We start from the raw sequence: 20,762 nt of genomic DNA, 5'->3' as shown, positions 1-20,762 counted from the left end.
CACTGCCAGTTCCTTGTACCATTTCCCATGCTCGTTTGACAGTCTGAGGGCTGGATTCAAGCCTCTGTGCTGGCAATTCAGGCACCTGAAGCAGTGAGTGACTGCAGATACTTGGGTGCAGCAAGGTACTAAGGAGTCTCCTTGAGTCCCCAGGTGTGGAAGGTCTTGTGGGACGATGTCAGCAGGTGATGCTAGGATGCTAATAGTCCCTCATTTTCATACCCATGCCTTAAAGGTGTGAAGAATTTTCTTGTTTGGAAATAGGTGCAAAGGCCACATTCAAGTCGACGTATTTCTAGTTGTAATGCATTATAGGGAAAGTTAATGAGCATATTATTACTATTACTAACAATAAAAATAACATGTTAACTTTGTTTTAAAAGTCAGCTAAGTCTAGCCCAGTTATAGAACCCTTACATGGCAAGCACAAGGCCCTATGTTCAATTCCCAGCGCCATCACAAAAATAAAAGCGACGGCAAAATAGAAATAACATATTGCTTCCTGATACAACTTGTAGATATGTAGAAAAGACAGGATATTTGAGGGAGCCGAGTGAAGGTACATGAAGGATGCTGGGTGGTCCTCCCGCCTCTACTCTAGAAGTTGGGAATCAGCACACAGACCTTGTACAGGTGTCCACTGCTGATCCTTTGCACCGTAGTCACCGAACCTGCATTTCCTGAGCAAGTTTCCTGGACCCCTTCCTCACTTTTCTCCAGCAGCTGATGAGTATCTCCTTATTATAAAGCTTCCATGTCTCTTCAGTGCTTCCTAATCTGCTACTTGGCCAGCCTTCAAGGCCCGCTTTAAGTTCAATAGCTAGGTGCACCGGATCGCTGCTTGTATTTTGGGCCAGTTCTTACAAACTGTCTGGGGTAGGCGAGAGAACTTGCCTGAGACCTCGGAGCCAAACTGTGCAAGTTCTAGGCAGAAGTCTGCCCAGCATTACAAGAGGCAGCCTTGTTCTCTGTTCCGTCTGCATCAAGCCCAGGGTATGTCTAACAGGTAGGTAGGTAATGGGGACCTTGCAGGGAAGGAGTGAGGGATGTCACATGCCTTTGGGGTGGTCTTGCAGTTCCAAAAGCCCTGGTGTGGCAGAGCTTACCAGTGATGTTTAGGACGCTGGCTCATGTGTAAGTGACTTCACCCTGATGATCGAGGAAAAGCCAGGCCTTGTGACCACTAGAGTTCATCAAAGTGGGGACTGTGGATGTGGATGTGACGGGGACCTGGTGAGGTTGGAGAAAGGTATTCTGAAGGCTTGAAGCAGCATGGAAAAGGTGTGAAGGTGATATCTTCCATCTTCTTGGATGTGAAACCATCATTAAGGGTTTTTTTGTGCTCTGGGGAAAGATGGTATGGGTAACCCTGTTGACAAGTTGGACCTGGCAGCTGAGACTTGCAACTGTGTCTCATAACTACCAATCAAAAATAGCTGTTTCCTAACCAGGAAGAGCCAAGGAGGCTCTGAAGCAGGAGGTAAGAGGAAAGCAGCCACGATAAATACTCCTAAATTGTTCACGTGTCAGCACAAACAGGGGATAAGGTTAAAAGGAATATTCAGGATTAGCAAAGGAATGTTTGGAATACTGAGGTAAGAGACCAAGCCTAACAACTGAGAAGGGGGGAACAAGGATCCGGGCAGAAATAGCTATTCCCTCGACAAATCCCCAAAGCCTGTGAGGGCCATGATAGGTTCTATTGCCCTTTCTTATATTCTTGCTTCTAATGCAGCTGTTGGTAACCAGATTAAATTACCAGTAAGCATTGCTTCTCACAAGAGGTATCTGACCAGGGGATCCCCTCAGACCACCCCTTAGGTAGGAGCTAAAGGTGGGTTATCTAAGAAAACCTGTAGCCCTGGCATGTTGGCTATGATCAAGTTAACTCTTTTCCACAGTGAAGCTACATGCTTAGCATGCAAATGTGGGAACAAAGAGAACTTAGTGTAATTAGCAACACCTGAGACACCTGCAGAGGTCAGAGGGTGGTGATTCAGACCAAGTGACCAATGGCATCAGGCTAAAAACCCAGCAAAGATGGAGCCAGAAGTGGACAGAATAAGACTTCAAACAGGGTCAGCATCCCATGAACAGAGATCATAGTCATCTCTGTTTGGCGCAGAAAGACAAGCCCTATTGGCTCTGGCCCACCATAGCCCAGAGAATTGACCAATCTCAATACAGCTTACCTCAGCCTTGGTCAGATTTCTGTGATGAAGTCATAACAACTTGTAACAAAGAAATCCGTAGCACCCCTACCCCACCACTTTGAAGTCCTTGCCTTTCTCCGGAAGCTTCATTTTTCTTTAATCTCGCAATTTCTCATTTTTGTGTCATTCTTCACTAAAGCTTGCTTTCATTGTACCAATTCCCAAAAGATGCTGTGTCTTTAATTTTTGTTGGTCCAAGACAACAAACCCACAGCCACTGTCTCAGGTTGACCTTCGGTAACTGTTGAGTGTCCAGCAACTTAGGCCTTTTTGTATTGAGCACAACAGGGCTGAGAAAAGTGCCGTCTTACTCAAAATCTTGCAACAGTGCCACGGTTTCAGAACCCACTGAGGTTTAGATATCGAGGCGGTGGAGTTTAAGGTGTGGCTTGCATAGACTCCTGATGCTTCTCGGGGCACTACTTATTTAACAACACTTTCTAACGCATAGCAGCCAGTAAATGCAACGTATGCCAACATGCATTTGTGTCTGAATAACCAAGCTTATTGAAAGAGAAGGTAAACCCCAGATGTTTAGATCATGAAATTGCTAACATTGTCATCTCTTCCCTCCTTTTTCAAACAGTTCTTTTTCCAATATATTGTTTGGAATTTCAATAGATTTCTTAATAGAAAAGGATTGGTAAGTTGAAGGCTGTTGATGCAGGAGAAAGATTATTGTGTAAAAAAGAGTGCATGTGTGTAGTTCTTCACTCTTTATTCTTTGGTCTTTTGGGGGCCCACCACCCAGCTCCCAAATAAATCACACATGGAGGCTTATTATTACTCATGAATGCCTGGCCTTAGCTTGGCTTATTTCTTGATTTATCCCATCTACATTTTGCCCCGTGCCTTTCCCCTTTTCTTACTTCTGTATATCTTTCTTTCACTCTTTCTCTGTGACTGGCTGTGGGGCTAATCCCTAGCATCTCCTTTCTCTTTCTCCTTGATTTCTCCTATTTATTCTCTCTGCCTGCCAGACCCTCCTATCCTTTCTTCTGCCTTGCTATTGGCCATTCAGCTCATTAGACCAGCCAGGTGTTTTAGGCAAGAAATGTAACAAAGATTCACAGAGTTAAGCAAATCCAACATAAAAGAATGCAACATCTTTGTATCATTAAACAAATATTCCATAGCATTAACACATATAATACATCCCAAAATAATAATTTATAATACATGAGTTACCAAAATCTGCAAATTATCTAAAATTAATGCAAAGTCTTAAGAAAGTAATTGGACCACATCTCAGATCTGAAATATGTCTTGGAGAAGAGTTAGTTAACACATGTATAAGAAAGGAAAATTGATCTTTGGAAGAGGGAGGACATGACAATTCTAGTAAAAAACAAAGGAAGTACTGCCTGGGGGGTTTTGGCCCAGCTGTTACTTCAATCCTTAGGTTGTGCCACTATCCAGTTTTTCTCAGAACTATGGATCCATATGCTTTGGAATTTTCCTGATTCTGAGATTTTTGTGGTGGGTGTAAATGGCATTCATTCTATGTTTGGAGTATTCTTTAAACATTAAGGGTCTTGGTCAGAGTGTTGAGAGATGCTCCAAATAAAGAGATGCCTAAAGTTTTAGAAAATGTTTTATTGGAGTTGCCTTGCTGTGTGAGGTTGTGTGCAGTTCCCTGAGTCAATTGTCTATTTGAAGTATCTCATTTGTCACTGATTTATAATAAATAGCTTATCTCTAAACATGTATGTCACAATTTAGTTTTTCTTAAATGAGACTCAAACTCTAACATGTACTCACTAGAGTACTAAGGCAAGTGTGTAGGCCAAAATTGCATAATTCTTCCTCCCCACCCCCCCTTTAATGTCAGGTTGATAAGATTGTAAGATTTGTCATATTAAAAAGCACTTTTTAAATGAAAACAAAAACAAAAATGATATCACAGGCTTCCCAAACTGATTGTGTGTCATTTGATTTATCTCCATAATACTCAAAACTTTACTATATATAAAGTGTATGACTACATTCCCAGCTTTCCCCAAGGCTTAGGACTTTATCACCCACTAGGGGGCATAAGTGGGAAGTAAATAGATTGATTCCTATTTGCAAGCATTTTCTGTGTCCATTTTCCCTTATCTGCCATTTTCATTAAAAGGTTTTTTATTGACATTGCTCAACATTTTCATCACTAATTGATAATGTCTATCTTCGGAATTTTGAAATTCACCTACCCAGACAAAGTCTTTTTTTTTTTTTTTTTTTTTAAACCCCAAATTAAGAACTACTTCCCTCTTGTGATCATTCACAGATAACCAGAGAAGCAAAATTTTTGAAATTTCTAACACTTCCAGTTAAGGTTAGACACAGTCTAATGCATTTTTTTTTTGAGACTTTATTTGACGATGACCCTCAAAAATGCTGTCAAGTACCATTTAGAGAAAATACTGGTTAGGTCAGAATTGTTAATCGATAGAGGAGAAAGCGGGGAATATCCTTGAACTCACTGCATAGGAAAACACTTTCTGAGCAGGACACCATTAGCACAGGCAACTCAGATCAACAATAAATGAGGTCTCATAAAACTGAAAAACTTCTGTGTGGCAAAGGATATTGTCATCAGACAAGAGGCACACTAGAAAATGGGGGGAAAACCTTTTACTAATTATACATCCAGTAGAGTGGGTTACAGATCTAAACAGAATTCTCAAAAGAGGAAAGTCAAATGGCTGAGAAGCACTTAAAGAAATATTTGACATCTTTGCCATCAGGGAAATGCAAATGAAAACCATGTTGTAATTTCATCTTATACCAGTCAGAATGGCCAGAGTCAATAAAACAAGTGACAGCTCATGCTGATGACAATGTGGAGTAAGGACAATACACATGCCTTGCTGGTGGGAGTGCAAACTTGTTCGACTTGTAAAGTCATTTTGGAAACTGGCAAGGCGATTCCTTGGGAAAAGCTGGGAATCGATGTACCTCAAGACCCAGCCATAAAACTTTTTAAAACCGAAAATAGATTCATCTCTCATACAATACATCCTGACCACAGTGTCCCCTCCTACACTTGTCCCAGCTCTCACTACCTCCACCTCAGCTGATCCACTTCCCCTCTGTCTCACTTCAGGAAAGGAGCAGGCCTCCAACAGAGAACAACCAACACATGACAAAACAAAACAGAATAAGACAAGGCAAACGCCTTTATAAAGAGGTTGGACAAAGCGACCCAACAGGAGTAAAAGATTCACAAAAGCAGGCAAATAAGTCAAAGATACACCCGCTCCCACGTAAGGAGTCCCACAAACCCTCCAAGCTAACAGTCACAGCATACACGCAGAGAGAGCCTGGCGCAGACCCTTTCAGGCCCCATATTAGTTACTTCAGTCGCTGCGCCCTGCTTAGTGCAGTGGGCCATGCTCTCCTGTTGTCCTCCATCCCCTCTGACTCCTACAATCTTTTGACCCTCTCTTCTGTGGGATTCTTCAATGGAGACTTAGATTTCCTCTTTGAATAATGTCTGGATATGGGTCTGTGCATCCAATACCATCTGCCGCTAGAGGAAGCATTTCTGATGCTTCCTAGACAAGGAAACAGCATATGAGTATAGCAGAATATCATTAGGGATCATTTCATTGTTTTTTTTTTTTTTTTTTTTTTTTTTTTTAAGGCCAGTCATGTTTGGTTCTACCCTAGGTCTCTGGGCTATCTAGTCTCTGATTCTGGCCATCTAAGCAGTGTTGGGCATGGGCTCAAGTTAAATCAGATATTGGTTGGCCACTCACACAAGTTCTGTGCTACCTTGTAGACAGGGAAGATTGTAGGTCAAAGGTTTTGTGGCTGTGTTGGTATCCAGATTTCTCTTTCTGTAGCCTGAAGTATATACCTTTCCACACCAAAGAGACTGGAATTTGGGAGTGAAGAGTTCATACAGGCACCAGCTTGACTGCCCCACATTCAATGAGCCGTGTGCATGTTGTCCTTGGCAACAGGGCCCAGCTGTCAGTTTACAGAGAGTGATCCTCTGTCCTAGCATCAGCGTGGGTTTTTTTGGGGATCTCCAAGGGATACTTTCAGTCAACAACTCAACTGAATGCAACCCAGTCCTCCCACTGGGAATCTTTTTTTTTTTTTTTCCTCCTTCTTTTTCTTTTTAATTGAAATTAGAAACAATTTTATTTTACATAGCAATCCCAGTTCCCTCTCCCTTCCATCCTCCCATGTCCTCTACCCACCCCCATCCCACCCCCATCCACTTCCCAGGGAGGATAAGGCCTTCCTTGAGGGGCCATCAAAGTCTGTCACATCATTTGGGGCAGGGCCTTGCCTCGCCCCCTCCCCCCATCTAGGCTGAGAGAGCATCCCTCTATGGGGGAATGGGCTCCCAAGTCCATTTGTGCACTAGGGATAAATACTGGTTACACTGCATAGGCCTCCTAACTGACACCCATGTTCAAGGAGGTCTGGGTGGGTCCTGTGCTGGTTCACCAGTTGTCAGTCTGGGATCCATGAGCTCCCACTTGTCAGGTCAGCTGTTTCTGTGGGTTTCCCCAGCATGGTCTTGTCCCTTTGTTCATCACTCCTCCCTCTCTGTGACTGGATTTCAGGAGTTTGGTTCAGTGCTTAGCTGTGGGTGTCTGCTTCCATCTGCTACTGGATGAAGGCTCTAGGATAGCATATGAGATAGGCATAGGGTGTTTAAAATAGCCTCTCCCCTATTGCTTAGACTGTTAGTTGGGGTCATTGGATTTCTGAACATTTCCCTTGTGCTAGATTTCTCTCTAAACCTATAATGGCTCCCTCTATTATGGTGTCTCTTTTCTTGCTCTCCTCTATTCTTCCCCAGACTCAATCTTCCTGGTCCCCCATGTCTTCCTCCCCCCTCCTCTTTTCCCCTTCTCTTTTTCCTAACTCCTCTTCCCCTCCTTCCCGTCCCATGCTCCCAATTTACTCAAGAAATCTTGTCCCTTTCCCCTTCTCCAGGGGACCATGTATGTCTCTCTTAGGGTCCTCTTTGTTTCCTAGCTTCTCTGGAGATGTGGCTTGTAGGCTAGTAATCCTTTGCCCTATGTCTAAAATCTATATATGAGTGAGTACATCCTGTGTTTGTCTTTTTGTGACTGGGTTACATCACTCAGGATGGTTTCTTCTAGTTCCATCCATTTGCCTGCGAATTTCAAGATTCCATTGTTTTTTTTTTTCTTCTGAATAATAATCCATTGTGTAAATATACCACATTTTCTTTATCCATTCTTCGGTTGAGGGGCATCTAGGTTGCTTCCAGGTTCTTGCTATTGAAAATAATGCTTCTACAAATATAGTTGAACAGATGTCCTTGTTGAATGATTGTGTATCCTTTGGGTATATGCCTAAGAACCACTGGAAGTCTTCCCTGGCTACAAAGGATATCTAGTATAGATGCTGTATCGCCTATTACTAGAAGTCCTTATTAGGTCATCCTCATGGATTCCAGGAAATTTCCACTGAACTAGGTTTTCACACTGCCCCCTAAGAGTTCCCCAGTTCCAGCCGTCTCTCCCCATATTCTCTCCCTCCATCACATCTCTCCACACACCTTATCCATCCCACTACTTTCCCCACCCACCCCTAGTTCACCCATAATATTTACTCTATTTCTCCTTCCCTAGGAGATCCTACATCTCCCAGACCCCTCCTCTTTACCTAACCTCTCTGGGTCTATAGATTGTAGCTTGGTTATCATTTATTTAATGGCTAATATCCACTTATAAGTGAATACATAACATATTTATTTTTCTGGGTCTAGTTTCCTCTCCAGCATGAGATGTCAATTTTGTTTTTTAATCTTAGACATTCTGAGAAGTAGAAGATAGAATCTCAAAGTAGTTTTTATTTGCATTTCCCTGATGGCTAAGGATGTTGAACATTTCTTTAAGCATTTCTCAACCATTTAAGATTCCTCTATTGAGAATTCACTGTTTATATCTATACCCCATTTTTTATTTGTATTATTTGTTTTTGATATCTAGTTTCTTGAGTTCTTTTTATGTTTTTTATATTATCCCCTTGTTGAATTTGGAAAGGTGAAAATCTTTTCCCATTCAGTAGGCTGCTGCTTTGTTCAATTGATAGTGTCCTTTGCCTTACAAAAGCTTTTCAGTTTCAATAGGTCCCATTTACTGATCTTAGTGCCTTTACTATTGGAGTTTTGTTCAGAATGTTGTCTCCCATGCCAATGCATTCAAGTCTATTCGCCACTTTCTATCAGGTTCAGTGTATCTTGTTTCATGATAAAGTCTTTGATCTATTGGGACTTGAGTTTTGTATGGGATGGTAAGTATGGATCTATTTGCAATCTCCTTTAGCACCATTTGTTGAAGATGCTATCTTTCTTTTTCAGTGTGTATATTTAGCTTTTTAATGAAAAATAAAGTGCTCATTTATGTCTGGATCTTCAATTCCATTTATTTTTGGGTATTAAAGTTTAGTGAAGTATAGACTTTTAAAGTATGTCTTTTTGACTGCATTTCCTCAGTGTCTGTTACTCTGTCCTCTTTCTCTGATTTTAGTCTTCTCTACTGTTGAATTTATTTGGCTAAAGGCTTGTTAATCTTATTGATTTTGTCAAAGAGCCAACTCTTTGTTTCATTGATTTTTTTGTATTGTTTTATTGTTTCTGTTTTATTGATTTAAACCCTGAGTTTGACTGTTTCTTATTGTATATGCATTTTGGGTGTTATTTCTTCTTTTTGTTCTAGACCTTTTAGGTGTCCTGTTATGTAACTAATAAGAGAACTCTCAAACTTTATGTAGGCACTTAGTACTAAGAAATTACCTCTTAAATTGCCTCCTTGTGTCCCATAGTTTGAGTTCCTTTCATTTTCATTTGATTCTAAAAAAGATTTTATTTCTTACTTTCTGTTTTAACCCATTTTTCATTCAGTACTTAGTTGTTGTTCAGCTTCCATAAGTTTGTAAATTATCTGTTGTTGTTGATATTGTGTTTTAACCCATGGTGGTCACATACAACACAGGGTGTTATTTCAATTTCCTTGTATCTGTTGAGACTGCTTTGTATCTGAGTATGTGGTAAATCGTGAAGAAAGTTATATGAGCTGCTGAGAAAGTGTATTTATTTGTATTTGGATGAAATGTTTTGTAATTGTCTGCTATGTCCATTTGGGGTTTTTATGTCATTTATCTCCATCATTTCTCTGTTTAGTTTTTTGTTTGATGGCCCATCTGTTAGAAAGAGTGAGGTATTGAAGTCACCACTATCATTGTATGTTATTGCAGCTTGTTAGCATTTCTTTTATGAATTTGATACCCTTGTGTTTGGTGCACAAATCTTTAAAATTGCAATATCTTTTTTGCGGATTTTTTTTCCCCTTTGAGCATGCAATGTCCTTCCCTATCTCGTTTGATTACTTTTGATTTGGAGTCACATTTTCAAATATTAAAATGGCTACATTGGCTCATGTCCTTGGTCCATTTTCTTAGACTATCTTCTTCCATCTTTTAACTCTGAGATGATGTCTATCCTTGGCATTAAGGTGTATTTGTTGGATGGATCCTGTTTTAGAATTCATTCTGTTAGTCTGTCTTTTTATTTGGAAATTGAGACCATTGATGTTGAGAGTTATTGATGTTTGTTGTATCCTGTTATAGTGTGGGTCTCCCCTTAACCCCTGACCTTTTGATGTGCTGGTCTGAGATTATTCATTCCTTATGTGTTCTTGTGTATGGTCAAGTCTTCTTTCTAGTGCTTTCTTTAGAGCTTGACTGGTAGATGGATGCTGCTTAAATTTGGCTTTATTGTGAAATGTTTTCTCCATCTATTATGATTCAAAGTATTGTTGCATATAGTAATCTTGGCTGGCATCTGTGCCCTCCTAGAGTTTCTGGAATGTATGTCCAGGCCCTCCCAGCTTTTCAAGTCCATTGAAAAGTCAGGAGTAATTCTAACAGGTCTGCCTTTATAAGTTACTTCTTTTTTATTTTTCCCCTTGCAACTGTTAATATCCTTTATTCTGTATACTTAGTGTTTTGATAAGTCTGTGTTATGGGGAATTTCCAGTGTTATTTGGTGTCCTGTATGCTTTTTGTACCTTGATAGGTATCTCTTTAGGTTAGAAAACTTTTTTCTATGATTTTTGTCAAAAATATCTTTTGTTCCTTTGACCTATATACCCATTATTCATATAATTGGTCTTTTCAAAATGTCCCAGGTTTCCTGAATGTTTGGGGACTTGATTTTTTAGACTTAATATTTTCTTTGACTAAAGCATCCATTTCATCTATGTTGTCTTCAATGTTTGAGATTCTCTTTTCCATCTCTTGTACTTTGTTGCTGAGGCTTGCCTCTGAAGTTTTCTTTGAACTACATTTTTTTTTATTTCCAGTTTTACCTTGGATTTTCTTTAGTGTTTTTTTCCCTACTTCTATGTCTTGAACCATTTTTTTCATCCCACTGTTTGTTCGGGTTTTCATGGGCTTTATTAAATGATTTATTTATATCCTCTTTAAGGTCCTTGAGCAAACTCATAATAGCTGTTTTGTCTTGTGCTTCAGCTATGTTGCATTTCTCAGGGTCTACTGTAGTAGGGTTGCTGGGTTCTGGTGGCTACATATTGTACTGAGTTTTTAAAACTTTCTCTCTACTTATTCTTTGTGCCCTTCACATCAAGCTTTTGATCCCCTTCACTTCCCCTCCTCTTCATATCTATTCTCTGCCCTTGCACTCTCCCCTAAAAGAAAATAAAACTAAGGAGAAAAAAAGGAAAAATCTCACCATAGAAGCTGTAGTGTTACACAGTGAGTCACACAGTAAAACCCTTTATCCATTTATCTTTATGTGCAAGTGCTCATTGCAGAGAGTAATTGGTCTGGTTGAAGGCCTTTGATTTCTGCTACACTATCGATGATAGGCCCTCACTGGGACTCCTCTTGGTTATCCTGTTGTTGCCATGTGTTGTGGAGATCCCAAAGCGTTGGGTCTGCAGGATCAGGCCTCTTCATGTGCTCCATCAGATCACAGACATGGGGTGGATGTTGAGGTGGGCAAATTCATAACCCTGGTTCTGGGCCCATAGCTCTTCCCAGTCCACCACCAGGCGGAGCTCTCCAACATTGCCCTGGCTAGTTTACCCCTTGCAGTGATGAGCAAAGGATGAGGTCAATTCCCCTGCTTTCACACTCTCAGAGTCAATTCTCCCACACCCACATCTTCAGGGACAGCTCTACTATGTAGTTTAAGGCAAGATATAAGGGTCACTCTCCTGAGTGCTGCTGATGAGAGGCAGGGACAACCCTCCTGCTCTTATGAGCTCAGGGCCAGCTCAGGGCATCCTTCCCCTGCCCATACCCCTATATGGCAGATGAGGGGCAGGGCCAGATTTCAGGTTCATCCACACCCCTATCAATAGGGTCTGTTCTGTTGTGATGCCCAGGGGAGATGCAGGGTCCACTGCTATAGCTCCCTCACCTTCCACAGGTGGCAGGGACAAGGGGGGGGGCATCTTTCCCTGCACTACATGGCAGACAAGGTGGGTGGGGCCAGCTGTCTCACTTCTTCAGCCCCAGGGCCAACTCATCTGAGCCTCTGCCAACAGGGTCAGCTCTACTAGACTGCCCAGGGGAGGAGCAGGTCCTGATTTCCTGAGTGCTGAGCTGGTAAGGGGGAGGGTCAGCTCCCTTGTCTGTCACAAGTGGTAAGAGGCAAGGAGTAAGGTGGGACATCTCTCTCACCCATACCATCACATGACAGACAGTAGTGAAGACAGCTCTCCCAGGCTCATAACTTTTGGGCTGGCTAATTCACGCACCTCTACCATCAGGCCTGATTATTTTAGTTGTGTTTTTATGCTGGTATCTAGGCATCCTGATTTGGGCTGGTTGCCAGTCTAGGTGTTAATGTCTTATTTGCCCTTGTTGGGTGGATGCTCCATTACTTGATTTCTGTTGCCATCTATGAATCTTAGGAATGTTTGGTGGCTGTGGGTTAACTGATAGGGAGTACTTCTGAATCCCTCCCAGGTTTGGCGTTGTTCTCTCAGCTGAGGTTGGCACTGAGGAAAATCACAAGGATTCTCAACAGCTAACATGTGAACATCGACAATGAGATGGTTGCTGGGTCTTCAGCGGCAATGCCTGCTAATGTTTGACTTCTTTCTCTCCTGTGGGTGGAAGCTGGAGCTGAGTGGATCCCTTAGGCACCAGGTCTGCATTGTGTCTGATGAGTGATGCCTATAAGACATTCATATAACCGAGGCCCACGGCTCAGGCAAGTTAGACAAGAGGTCTAACTATTAGATGAAAATCTTTTCTAACTTACCACCGAATTCATGAATTTTCTCACATATCCTGGTGCTGACTGGAGACCGGGCCCCAGTAATCAACTTTAATGGCCTGTCACTCTGGCATGAGAGACCAGTAGCACTGATACCTGGGGCATAAGCGCTCATAGTGTCACATCATGTTTGCACAATGTGACTTGGGTATGGCCAGGGAACAGGAATGATTGTTGTATGTGTGCTAATAGCAGCTCTGGTGTTCAGGATGGGGCTGAGAACCCCATGGAGACTGAACTGTGTGAGGGGAGACATGTTTGAGGGCTTAAATTCAGGGTCTGGAGTCTGAACTTCCTTGCTGTGGCTGTGGCACTGTGGAACCCAGGGTAGGAGCTCAGAGCCCTGGAGACCAGCTGTGGTTCTAGGTTGAGGAAGTTGGGAGTGCCTTTCTCCAGAGTGCTAAAACTCAATCTCTCACCCTCTCCTCCTCTTTCTTCCTTTCTCTTGGTGGAAAGACATGTCAGTATTGTCTGCAGAATTGGTTGCTGGAGTCCAAAGTGGTTCCCACCACATGGCTGCTATGAATGGTGTCTTCTGTCCACTACAATCATCTGACATGTTCTATATGGGGATATTCTGGGCCTGTCTTCGCTATGCCACTGTGGATTCTTTAACATGTCCTCAGTTCTTCTCTGGCCTCCTTTTCATTCATCAAGAGCTGTCTGTATTTGTGTTTCTGTGGAGGAATGAAGGCTGAGCACTCACTTCACCATCTTGGTGATCTCACATTTTAAAATTCAAGTTTCCATTTAGGTGAGTAAACTGTATGTGCTGGCAGCCCGCCCCTATGCTTTGTACACTCCTGAATATGCTGTTGTGAAAACCAATGTATTGGGGTATATTGGGTTGCCTGTTCTAGATTAAGAAGGTAGGGATGTGGAAGAGTGTGTGTGTGTGTGTGTGTGTGTGTGTGTGTCAGTGTGAAACAAAAAGAATTAGGACAATTAGGATACAATCGGAGGTCCACTCCCCTAAGGCAAGATATACTCCTGAACAGGATGTGGGTCGATGAGACATTTATTCACCTACAGGAGAAACCAATGCAGCAGGTGACTACTGCACCAACAGTAAATTCACAAACAATCAAAACTACAAACTTTTACAGTGTGCAATACATGTAGGGATACGACAGTGTGCGGTACATGTGGGGAATAGTAACTCCATGTCACACATCGCTCCTAGATTCCTAGTTTTACTTAGAATATATAACAAGTTACTAGAGACACTACAAGTCCCACCACTTTATTGATCTTACTTATATCTCTGTAAAGGTTCTTTGTCTCCTACAAAGTTTTTAGATGTTGACAGTTTAGAATGACCTGTGTGCTGTGAAAACACAGGACAGTCACAGGACCAATGAACTGGCTTCTGTAGGTGAGGGGCAAAACTGAGAGACCCTCTTTTCAGCCTTTTGAGTAGTAACCCACATTCTAATATAATTTTTCTTCCTGAACTGTCAAGGGAATTGTTAGACTTATTAACAGTATTTTATGTGTACACAGCAAAACATTTTATAGCATTCAATGACAAAGGTAAATATCAAAAAACACCTAGGACAATAACAAATTATGTATTACAGTATTTGCACTCACACCTTCCTGTGCAATACATGTTTTTAGAAAAATATATTATATGAAACCACAAACAGGCATTCCAATCTCAGCACATTCTTTCTCCAAGCAGTATATACAGTCGTGCTAGAGTCAGAACACAGGAACACAGTCAGATCCACATGGCCTTTACATTGAGGGTCCCAAACACATAGCACAATATGTACACTTCTATATCACATCTCTTGGCAGAGGGCTGCTTGCTTAAAGCAAGTATCAAGGCTCTCTCAGTGAAGGAAGGCGGCAACTGAAGATGAAGGGTTCTGCTCTAGGCGGCCTCTTCAGCAGAGCAGTCGATTCCCGCATAGGTAAACTTCTCATAAAGGGTGGTATTCACATATGTCTGCAAGAACAAGGAAGGATCAGATCCACACTGCACTGTTCCTGCCTCTGCCGGGGGCATTAGGCCGATGCCCTGGCTTTGGTTTATCTTTCGTAGCGGGGGTGGGGGGGTGGGGGAGACGGACATCTGTTCTCAATCCCTCTTTGTACTTGATGATTTTTTTCTTCTTCCTGAAATGCATCCTGTGGCTTCTAAATAAGATTCCCTCCTCCCCCCTCGCCTTAGTTTCTGAGCATCTTTGCTATCTCATTGGCCTCTCCTGAAAAGGACAACTGGCGAAGGTTCCTTACTCTAACTACACTTATTCTTCCCCTCTCGTGCTAACCTAAATTTGTCTATTGACCCCAAAAAAGGTACAGGCAATTACCTTTCAAAATGTTTCTAAGAAAACATTTTCTAAGAAAAGTAAATTGTAGGCTGACTTTGTTGCCTCTGTATTCTTGGCCAAAGCACTTAACTCCTTTGTATTTTCACTGATAGCTAAATGAGTACGATTCCTTCCATCTTTAATAAATGATTTTTCAGGTTGTATTTTAGTGTATGTGTGACTATATCTTATAGAGAAATCTTATTGCCCCCTAAATTCTATCCCCTCAAACTGAGGGAGCATATCTGTTATGCTGTAATTCCTAAGGCTATTCTTAGAATAGCTTGTTGAGTTGTTTCAAAGACTTTTTAGTGACCGATCACCTTGGGCACATCACAAATTCCAGGGAAAGGGTACCTGTGTCAACCTGTGCTCACCTTTCGTTCTTCTAACATCCTGTTCAAGGACACCAATATCTGGGCAAACGATGGCCTCTCATAAGGCTTCTCCCTCCAGCATTGTCTCATCAGGTCATACCTTTGAACATGAAGAGTGAAATGATAAGATTAACTCCAACTGTTCTTCAGGCCTGGCTATGCCTTAGCATGGGGCAGGGGAGAAAGGAAAACTGGTCACTGGGGAATGTATGGTCATGATAGTGGTTTTCATTATGGGCTCCATCTTATGGCATGGGCCTTAAGTATAAGGTGTTTGGTTACTGACATGACACTCATGACACTGTTGCACTAATGGGCATGCCTTGCTGGCAAGTTGTTGTAGCTTGCAGAGCTCACAGTTGGATAAAGTTTTAAAGTCAGTATCATCTTGATTTTTCCATGTTCCATGACTAAAATATCTGATTATCTTCAGCAATAGGATATTGCTATCAATTCCCAAGGGTAACCAAGTACAATGGCTACAGCCTGTATTGTTTGGGGTGTCTATGGAACCTCACTGGCCAACAACTCCAAAACAGGCAACCCATTCCTAGCATTGGGCTTTTTATTTGTTAGCCTGTGGTGTCTAAAAGGGAAGCCATTACACCTTCTTAGGGTGACTCCATTTAAATTCTCTGTATATATGTCTACGTTTATATTTTAGGAAGCTTCTATACTAGCAGTTTTTCACATGACCCTTTTTAAAGGGTTTTTAGTATTAGTTTTCCCTCCTTGTATTTCTGCCCTCCTATAACATATAACATTTCCAATTCCATTATTCCTATTCCCCCTTTATATCTCAGTGTCCTATCTTTCTCTTGAAAACTTGATCTTACCTCTCTTGAAGCTTCTAGTCCCTCCATACCTCTTAGCCAATTTTCTGACATATTCAAAGCTAATATCCACAAATGAGAGGAAACATGGGACATCAGTCTTTCTGGGTTTGGGTTATCTCACTCAAAATGGGATTTTCCTAATTTCATTTTTCTTAGCAACTGGTGAATATTCCATTGTGTAAATGTACAACATTTTTATGATAGATTCATCAGTTTATAGAAATGTATACGCTGTTTCCAATTTATACCTACTGTGAATAGAGCAGCAGTGAACATAGATGAAGAAGTATCTCTATAACAGAATACAGAGTCTTTAGGTTATGTTCCATATGTGGGGTTATATCAATGTTTTAGTAACCTTCAAACTGACTTCTGCAGTGGCTGCCCCAGTTTGCACTCCTACCAGCAGTGAATAAGTGTCATGCTTTACCCACATTCACACCAGCATTTATCATTTGGTTAAGATAAAAAATATTATGACTATGGTAAGATGGGATCTCATACTAGCTTTTATTTTCATTTTCTTGATGTCCAATGATGTTGATAAAAATGTTGATGCCCAATGATGTTAAAATATTTCTCAGCCATTTGCATTTCATCTTCTGAGAATATTCTGTTTAGTTCCATGCTCCAATTTTTAATTGTGTTGTTTGTATTCTTGGTGTTTCTTTCTTTAGATCTTTTAGATACTAACCCTCTGTCAGATATGTAATTTTTCCATTATTTAGGCAGGTTCTTTTTTTGCACAGAAGGTTTCTTAGTTATGTGACATCCCAATTATCTTAATGCTTACACTACTTGCTCAGAAAGTTCCTTCCTGTGTCTATAAATTCAAATGTCTTTTTCCACTGTAGGAGGTTTGTGGCATATTCTGTAGGGTCTTTTATGTATTGTCTTAGGTATGGTTTCTATTGCTGCAATGAAACAGCATGGCCAAAAGCAACTTGGGGAAGAAATATTTTATTTATTTCATAGTTGCATAGTTCATCATTAAAAGTGGCTAGGGCAGGAATCTAGAGACAGGAGCTGACACAGAGGCCATGGAGGGGTATTGCTCTTTCATGGCTTGCTCCGTCTACTTTCTTACAGAACCTAGGACTATCAACCAGGGATAACACCACCCACAATGGGCTGGGCCTCCCCCATCAATCACTAAGAAAATGCTCTATAGGTTTGTCTACAGTCTGACTTTATAGAGGCGTTTTCCTAATTTAGTTTCCCTCTTCTCAGTGACTTTTATGTCAACTCAACACAAGCTAAATTATCCAGCACATGTATTAAATCACATCCTCTGCAACTAAGGATGCTTTGGTTTCTTCCGTTCCTATTTATGGTACCTTTATCTCCTCCATTGTCTAGTTACTCTGGCTGAGACTTTAAGGAGAAGGAACATCCTTTCCTTGTCCTATCATCTATCTTGTTCTACCTTCCGTCTCATTGACTGTTATGGGTCTATCTAAATTATTTACTTCATCTTTTTTTTAACTTTGGAAGGTCTGCATATGTCTAGAAATTCACCCATTTCTTTTCAATTTTACAGTTTGATGTAAACTTTAACTATGTATGTGTAAACTTTATAAGCTATGTTCTTATGATTCTGTGGATTTCCTCAGTGACTATTATAATGTCTCACTTTCCATCTCTAAATTTTATTAATTTAGATCTTTTTCTTCCCCTCTGTTTGGCTAAAGGTTTGTCAAACTTGATAATCATTTCAGAGAACAACCTCCTTAATTACATTGCATCATTGTATTTTTTCATTTGCATTAATTCTTTGTGAATTTATTTGTATCTTATTGATTTTGCCCCTATTTTATTATCTTTCCAAATGTTGTTTGTTCTTGTATGTACAAGGACTTCAGATACACTGTTAAGTTATCCATTTGATATCTCTAAAACTGTTTTGATATTGGCACTTACTGCTATAAACATTCCTCTTTTGACTGTCTACATTGTGTCCCATAGATTTTAGTATATTGTTTTTCATTTTCATTCAATTATAAATTTTTAAAAATTTCTTCTTGACTTCTTCCTTGATGCACTTAAGAATTATGTTGTTTAATTAGTGTACTCACTGTTGTTTCTATTGTTGTTAATATCCAGCTTTCTTCCACTGTGGTCAGATAGAATACAGGATGTGTTTTTAATTTTCTTGTATTTGGTGAGGCTTGCTTTGTGTCCTAAAGTTCCATGGCTGCTGAGAAGAATGTGTATTCTTTGGTGTTTGAGTCTAATGTTCTATAGGTATCTATTGGGCCTATTTTTTCTTATGATGTCTTTTATCTTTAGAATTTCTGAATGACCTGTCTACTGATGACAGTGGAGGATTGAAATAACCCACTGTCACTGTGTTGTGGTCTATCAGTGGTCTAAGATCTAATAGTATTTCTTTTATGACATCAGGTGCTCTTATGTTTGATGTATATATGTTTAAGACTGTAACATTCTTTGATAGGTTTTTCTTTAATGTGTCAGTTCTCAACCTGTGGGTTGCCACCCCTTTGTAGTCAAACAACCCTTTCACAGGGGTTGCCTAAGAACATCAGAAAACACAGATATTAACATTAAGATTCATAACAGTAGCAAACTTAGAGTTATGAAGTAGCAATGAAATAACTTTGTTTAGGGGTCACCACAACATGAGGAACTGTATTAGAGGGTCAGAGCATTAGGAAGGTTGAGAACTATTGCTTTAATTACCATTAAGTGTCCCTCTCTTAGAACTATTTTGGTTTTAAGAATATGTTGTTGAACCTATGCCTTCCTGGTTCTTAGTTACATTTTCTTGAAATGCTTTTTTCTTCCTTTTACCCTAAGGTGGTATTTATTGTTGATGGCAAGGTGTGCTCTTTGAATGCAGCAAAATGCTGGATTCTATTTTCTTGTCCTTTGGTTTTGAGTCTTTTTAATATCTGAGACCTAAATCTTGTTTTTAAATACAATCTGTTAGTCTGTGTCTTTTTATTAGGTGAATTGATACTGATAATGTTAATCATTATTATTAAACAATGTTTATTAATTTCTGTTATTTTGATGCTTTTGTGGTGTTTTGTTATACCTCTTTTGATTTAACAAATGGAATTTCTTCTTTATGCCTTCTTGGATGTGTTTAATTTTCTCTGTAGAGATAGCTTAGTCATAACATTTTAAAATGTTTTTATCACGGAATATTTTCCTTTACATTCAATTTTTACTGACAGTTTTGCTTGGTGTGGTCTCTACTGGCAACTGTAGTCCTTTATAAATTGTAGAACTTCCATCCAAGCCCTTCTGGCTTTCATGGTCTCCATTGAAAAATCACCTATTATTCTGATGGGCCCTCCTGTATACATGGATTGATATTTCTCTCTTGAAACTTTCAATATCCTTTCTTCTTGCACCTTGATAGGCATCTCTTTCTTAGATTTGGGGAGTTTTCTTCTTTAATTTTGTGGAGAATATTTTTTGTGCCTTTGATTTGGGTCTCTTCTTCCAATGACTTAGTAGGTTTGGTATTTTACAGTGTTCTATGTGTGTTGTTTTTGTTTGTTTAGGCCTCAACATTTTTTTTTTTTTTTTGTCTTTGCTTGAGTGACTCAATTCTCTACCCTGTCTTCAAGATCTGATATTCCGTCTTCTGACAAGGCTTTTCTCTGGACTTTCATTTGTGCATTCCTGAAATTTTCACTTCAGGATTTATTTCACATTGGCTTTTTTTTTTGCAAAGATTCCATTTTTATAAAATTACATTTTCGTAGCCTGAATTTTCATTTATTCATTCAGCACTTACAGCCTTCATTCCAGAATTTATTCACCTCCTCCTGGAGTTCCTTGATCATCCATGTCATTCCAGGGTGACCTATGTTTGCCTCTCGTACCAGCGGAAGTATTAGCATCATCTTCTCTCTTAGAAGTCTGAACAATTGCCAGTTTGTTCAACCTATGACCTAGCACTCCTAAAATTGTGTCACCCGGGGACTTCTGTTGGCTAGTTCTGAAATGGAAGTATCACTAACATTGTTCTTCCTTGTGAAAAATAATCTCAAAGGAAGCTCAAGTGTGAACAAATTGTTGCTTCATATAGTGACTCTGAAATATAACTCCAAACTGAATAAAAAGTCAGCATGCATTTGTTCATGAACAGTTTTGTGCATTTCATACTCTTCTGTCCTTATCACTCCTTATTTTAGCTTTGTTGAAACCTGTACCTTAACTCTCCTAGATCTCCTAGATGCAAGTAGCAGGGAAAATCACTACTTATTGCCCATCACATAGCAAAAATCTCTTTTCACCTGTCTGAGATCTCAATGTGGATGTGTTAATGTATCTAATGACTTCTCCATTAGAGTCTCATGGAGGAAGGGAGAGATAAAAGAACCTCAGTGAGGCATGACTTACACCTCATCGTCACAGTTTAGGGGCTTCTCCAGCCTGTAGCCCTGGGGCAGCTTCTCATAGAGTTCTGCACATGTCATGCCACAGTAGGGGGTGCCGCCTGAAACACGGGAATAGGGTACGTGAGTGTCATTGGCACAGAGAGCTAAGCAGTGAGGAGGAGGAAGATATAGAGTATAGATAGGGTGATCACTCCATGTGCCTCCCTCACAGCCCACTGTGCCCCAGGCTTGAACTTTCATCTCTGAGCACATCACAACACCACCACTCCTTCAGTTGATGGAATCAGGAAGGCTTCATTCTGAACAGTGCCACTCCTTTCCCATGAGTCTGTTACTCAGAGTACATCTCAGGCA

The 20,762-nt window shown here is 40.5% G+C and overlaps 1 protein-coding gene across 2 annotated transcripts in view; it reads right to left on the bottom strand.

Annotated features, from left to right (window-relative positions):
• Positions 1 to 13,498: 13,498 nt before the first annotated feature.
• The window catches only part of Tek (TEK receptor tyrosine kinase), a 90,173-nt gene continuing 82,909 nt past the window's right edge, over positions 13,499 to 20,762 (bottom strand). For both annotated transcript variants that reach the window (XM_051188184.1, XM_051188183.1), the window contains exons 21-23: positions 20,410 to 20,506; positions 15,197 to 15,296; positions 13,499 to 14,452 (exon numbers count right to left, since the gene is read on the bottom strand). In XM_051188184.1, coding sequence (XP_051044141.1) covers positions 14,378 to 14,452; positions 15,197 to 15,296; positions 20,410 to 20,506 — 272 coding nt within the window. In that variant the 3' untranslated portion in view covers positions 13,499 to 14,377. The remainder of the gene's footprint in view (positions 14,453 to 15,196; positions 15,297 to 20,409; positions 20,507 to 20,762) is intronic.

The sequence above is a fragment of the Phodopus roborovskii genome, unplaced genomic scaffold (assembly GCF_943737965.1).
Source record: "Phodopus roborovskii unplaced genomic scaffold, PHOROB, whole genome shotgun sequence".
In the NCBI taxonomy this organism is placed as follows: domain Eukaryota; kingdom Metazoa; phylum Chordata; class Mammalia; order Rodentia; family Cricetidae; genus Phodopus; species Phodopus roborovskii.
The sequence above is the reverse complement of the archived record's forward strand: the minus strand, read 5'-3'. Positions and strand labels throughout refer to the sequence as shown.